This window comes from Thecamonas trahens (assembly GCF_000142905.1).
Source record: "Thecamonas trahens ATCC 50062 unplaced genomic scaffold supercont1.1, whole genome shotgun sequence".
Classification (NCBI taxonomy): Eukaryota; order Apusomonadida; family Apusomonadidae; genus Thecamonas; species Thecamonas trahens.
In genome coordinates, this window is record NW_013657679.1 from 553,854 (window position 1) to 559,086 (window position 5,233).

General features: G+C 65.0%; 1 protein-coding gene across 1 annotated transcript; it reads left to right on the top strand.

The window, feature by feature from the left end:
- Positions 1-167: 167 nt before the first annotated feature.
- Positions 168-4,905, top strand: AMSG_00252 (defective spermatogenesis protein 15). The gene is made up of 2 exons (XM_013907657.1): positions 168-219; positions 480-4,905. The coding sequence occupies exons 1-2, from the start codon at positions 178-180 to the stop codon at positions 4,839-4,841; spliced, it is 4,404 nt and encodes a 1,467-aa protein (XP_013763111.1). The 5' UTR covers positions 168-177; the 3' UTR covers positions 4,842-4,905.
- The last annotated feature ends 328 nt before the right edge of the window (positions 4,906-5,233 follow it).

A 5,233-nucleotide genomic window follows, 5' to 3' on the forward strand; every position in this document is an offset into this window, starting at 1 on the left:
AGGGGGGGGGAGTTGTCAATGTCCTCTCCGATCCACCCATCCACTCGTTGCTGAAGCGCCCTCGAGCCATCTCCTCGGTGGAGAGGGCACTCACTGGCAGCCGTGGGTGCCGTGGGCGGCTGCGGCTGCCTCTCAATGGCTCTCACTGCACTCTCTCGCCACTTCCCCGGACGGGCCATGCCGGACAACGACGTGGCACTGTTTGATGCCCTGGAGACGGTACGCCTAAGCACAACACCCACATGTTTCCCTATCTCTTTCCCCTCTCTCCATCCCCCCCCCCCCACACACACACTCCCTGTGGATGCACATGTGGCGGCGACCCGTGGCCCACATGCTTGCCGCGGCCAGGCCTGTGGCTGCGTGAGTTTTTCGTGGGAAACCGGCGAGCAGGCGACAGGCGCTGGCGGTGAGGGAGCGCGACTTACAGGGGGCGAGGGCGCTGGCGTTTGGGGGCGGGACGGACGGGGCGGTGACAGGGGGTGGAAGTGTGGTACCCTGAGGCGGTGAGCGGATATGCGCGAGGCACGGTGGTGGGCGTAGAGGGCGAGGGCGCCGAGGCGGTGTTTGCGGTGGCGCCGGCCGACGGCGGGGAGGAGCTGAGCCTTGCGGCCGGGCAGGTGTATCCGCTCAACCCGGCGAGCCAGGATGGGGCAGAGGACAACACGCAGCTGATGTACCTCCACGAGCCGCATCTCGTGCACAACTTGCGGGAGCGGTACGCGCAGGACAACATCTACACTTTTACGGCGTACATTCTGCTGGCAATCAACCCGTACAAGACGCTCGACATCTACACGCCCGAAATCATGGAGACGTACCGCGGCAAGTCGATTGGGCTCATGCCGCCGTCGGTCTTTGCCATTGCTGACCGCGCGTACCGGTCGATGAAGACGAGCAAGATGTCGCAGTCAATCCTGGTCTCCGGCGAGTCGGGCGCCGGCAAGACCGAGACCTGCAAGATTGTCATGCGGTATCTGGCGGCAGTGGGTGGCGACCTCAATCTGGGCGGCGTGATTGAGACGCGGATTGTGGAGGCTAACCCCCTGCTCGAGTCGTTTGGCAATGCCAAGACAACGCGCAACCACAACTCTTCGCGGTTCGGCAAGTTTACCGAGATCCACTTTGATGGCAACGCTCGCGTTGTCGGCGCCGCCATCTCGACGTACTTGCTGGAAAAGTCGCGCATTGTCCACCAGAACCCATCGGAGCGCAACTACCACATCTTCTACCAGCTCTGCGGCGGAGCTCCGGCCGAGATGCGCGACGAGCTCGGTCTCGGCCCTGCTTCCGAGTACTACTATCTCAACCGGTCCGAGTGCAAGCCGATTCCGGCGTTTCCGGAAGATTCGTCGTACGCGCGGACGGTGGCGTCGATGACTTGCGTCGGCATGTCGCCCGAGGAGCAGCTCGATGTGTTCAAGGTTGTTGCCGGTGTCCTCCACCTCGGCAACATCCGGATCGGGCCCAAGAAGCGCGGCGACGGCTCGGAAGTTGCCGCCGACGACCCGGCGCTGGCGGCGGCGGCCCAGTACCTTGGCACCTCACCGGTGGCGCTCTCGGAACGGATTGTTGGGCGGATGATGAAGGTACGCGGAAAGAAGGAGTCATTCCGCATTCCGCTGTCGGAGGAGGAGGCCAAGCACGCGCGCGACGCACTGGCCAAGGCCATCTACTCGGCTATGTTTGATTGGATTGTGCAGCGGATCAACCTCTCGCTCCCGTTCGACTCGTCAGCGGCGTACATTGGCGTCCTCGACATCGCTGGCTTTGAGTTTTTCGAGGTCAACTCGTTTGAGCAGTTCTGCATCAACTACGCCAACGAGAAGCTGCAGCAGCACTTTAACGAGCAAATTCTCGACCAGGAGCAGCAGCTCTACACCAAGGAGGGCATCCGGTACAAGGAGATTGCCTTTCGCGACAACCAGGACATCATCGACCTCATCGAGCTCCCCAAGGGCGGTGTCGTATCTATCCTCGACGAGCAGTGCCGTCTGCCGCAGGCCTCGGACGTCCGTTTTACTCAGGCCATCCACGCTGCCCACGACGCCCACCCGCGCATGCTCGATCCCCGCAAGTTCAAGACTCCCTCTGGAAAGCGGCACCAGGCCGACGAGGCCTTTGTCATCCGCCACTTTGCCGGCGACGTCTGCTACTCCACCGACGGCTTCCTCGACAAGAATCACGATGCGCTCCATCCGGACCTCCTTGATCTTGTCACCTCGTCGTCGGTCCCGTTCATCGCCAACTCGATTTTCAAGCCACCCGAGCCCGAGCCGACACCCGAGGCGGTGCCTGCCGACGGCGGTGACGGCCCGTCAGCTGCGCCGCGCAAACGGGCTGGGACTGCCAAGAAGACCCGCTCGCTGACCGTCGGTGGCAAGTTCCGCAAGCAAATGCTCCAGCTCATGGACCGGCTACATGAGACATCATCCAACTTTATCCGCTGCATCAAGCCCAACTCGGAGCAGGTGCCGGCCAAGTTTGACACTGTCTCGATCATCCACCAGCTCCGCTGCGCCGGTATGCTCGAGGCGCTGCTGCTGATGCAAACTGGGTATCCGACTCGCTGCAAGTTTACCGAGCTCTGTGCCCTGTACAAGCATCTCATGCCGCCGGCGCTGGCTCGCCTCGAGCCTGCAGTCTTTTGCGAGGCGCTCCTGTTTGCCCTCGAGCTCGACCGCCGCGACTTTCAGCTCGGCCTCACTCAAGTCTTCTTTCGCGCCGGCAAGATGGCTTTCCTCGACCGCATCATGTCGTCCGACGAGGGCATTGCCGAAGAGATTGTGGCCAAGGTCCAAGTCTGGCTTCACAAGAAGCGCATGTTGCGGCTGCAGTACGCCACACTCGCCATCAACCGCATCAAGGGCGGCGTTGCGCGGCTCCGCGCCCGCAAGCGCCTCATCGCCGCCTCCTCGGCCGTCCACGTCCTCGCCACCGGTGCGCTGGCCAAGCTGGGCCCGCTTCGCACCTTTGTCGCGGCGCGGACCATCCAGTCGGTCTACCGCGGTTACGCCGCCCGCCGCAAGTACCTCGCCACCCGCCGCGCTGCCACTCTGCTGCAAAAGTACGTCCGTACCTTCTTGGTCTACAAGTCGCACTACGCCGCCCGCGCCAAGCTCAAAGCTGCGCGCATTGCCTCCATCCGCGACAACGCTGCTGCCGCCCGGGCTGCTGCCCGCGAGAAAGCACGCGCCACCCGTGTGGCCGCCCGCGAGCAGGCTCGCAAGGACGCCAAGCTCCAGCGCGAGGCCCGCGCCTCGGCGCTCGCCTCGCAGATGAAGGCCGAACAGGAGCGCCGCGAGCGCGAAGAGTCGCGGTTCAAGAAGCAATTTGCCGCGCTCGAGGCCGAGGCCAACGCCGCACTCGCTTCCGCGCAGTCAGCCGCCGCCGCCGAGATCGCCGCCGCCGAGGACGCGCTTGCCGACAAGGAAACAGTGCTGGCGTCGACCAAGACCGAGCTCAGCTCGACTCGCGACTCGCTGGCCGAGACGCAGGCCGCACTCGCTGCGGCCGAGTCGGACAAGCGCCAGCTCGACGGCGCGCTCAGGGCCAAGATCGCCGAGGCCGAGGCCAGCGCAGCAGACCTTGCTGATGCACAAGCCGAAATTGCGCGGCTGGTTGCCCTTCTTGCCGCCAGCGAGTCAGCCAAGGCCGGGGCTGAGGCCGAGGTTGCACGGCTCACGCCGTTTGAGGCTGCTGCCGCCCGGTCGGCGTCACGGGTTGCCGAGCTCGAGGCCGAGCTCGACGAGGCCAACGACAAGATCAAGTCGACCAAGCGGAGCCTGAGCCAGACCAAGGCTGCACTTGACGAGACCCAGGGCGAGCTGGAGGACGCACAGCGGGCAGCGGCAACGTTGACCAAGGACCAGCTGACCCGGTTGCAGCGCGAACTCGCGGACGCCCGTGACGAGGCCGAGACGGCGCAGCTTGCGCTCTCGGCGCTTGAGACCGAATCGCGCGCTAAGATTGCGAGCCTCGAGTCAGCGGTGGCCACTCTTGAGGCTAGCGCGCGATCGGCCGAGGGCCGGGCTGCCGGACTGAGCGAAGAGTCCGAGGCAGCCGCAAACAAGATCCGCAAACTCGAGCGCAAACTCGCCAGCGCGCGGAGTGAGGCCGAGGAGGCACACGATGCGCTCGAGGCGGCCGAGGCGGCAGCGTCGGGTCGCGAGCGTCGACTCCGCGCCACCATCGCCGACCTGGAGGCCAACACCGGAGCGTCTGAGGAGGAGCTTGACGAGCTGCGGGCGCTCTACGAGGGCAAGCTCTCGGCGCTGACCGCCAAACTGCTCAACGAGGAGTCGCTGAGGACGTCGGCCGAGACCAAGCTGGTGCGCATCGAAGCCGAAGCCGAGGCCAACGCCGACGACCAGGCCAACGCCGAGCGCAAGGTCATGCGTCTCGAGCGCAAGGTCAAACGGCTGACGACGCAGGTCGACGATCTCGAAGAGGATCTCGCAACCGAGCGCGCGGCCCGTCGCACCGCCGAGTCGGCCCTCCGGCGCGCCAAGTCTGGCCGCAGTGCCAACAACGATGCGTACGCGTCGCGCCGCGCCACCGCGCGCATGTCAACCTCGCTCGACACCGGAATTACCGCCGCTGGTGCCGGTGACTTTTCCACCGCCCTCGATCTCGGCACCGGCAATCTCACCCTCGACACCCCAACCGAGGCAACCAACGGTCACGCCAGGGCGCATGCAGCTGCTCCGGTCAGCGCCGCCGTCGACGACTCGGTCCTCGTCCCCAACGCCACCTTTGATGCCTCGGCCTTTGCCCTTGACATCTCGGGCATCACCCTCGACACCAGCCTCGATACCTCGGGCATCGGGCTTGATGCGTAGCAGTAACCACCATCATAGTTGTCGTAGCAGAGAATCGTAGGCAGTTTGTAGACAAGAAGTAGTGGTCTCAACAGCAGCACCTGTCGTTTTCACAGCACCCGTTTTCGTCAGCAACGAAGCCAGCCACCACCAAACCCCTCCCCCCCTCCGTCCCCCCCCTCCCCCCCCCCCCCCCCCACCCACCGGCCCAAGGGCAACCCACCACCCCACCACCACCACAGTCCTCTCTCACTGGCGCAGCCCCCCGCCATGGACTTTACAGCCAACGAGGAGCTGACCCTCAGTACGCCATCCCCACCCCCTTCCCACCCCCCGCACCTCCCCTACCCCCAGTCGGTTGCCCCCCCCCTTCGCCCCCCTCTGTCTCCCCGACCGTTTTTTGAGGCCACTAA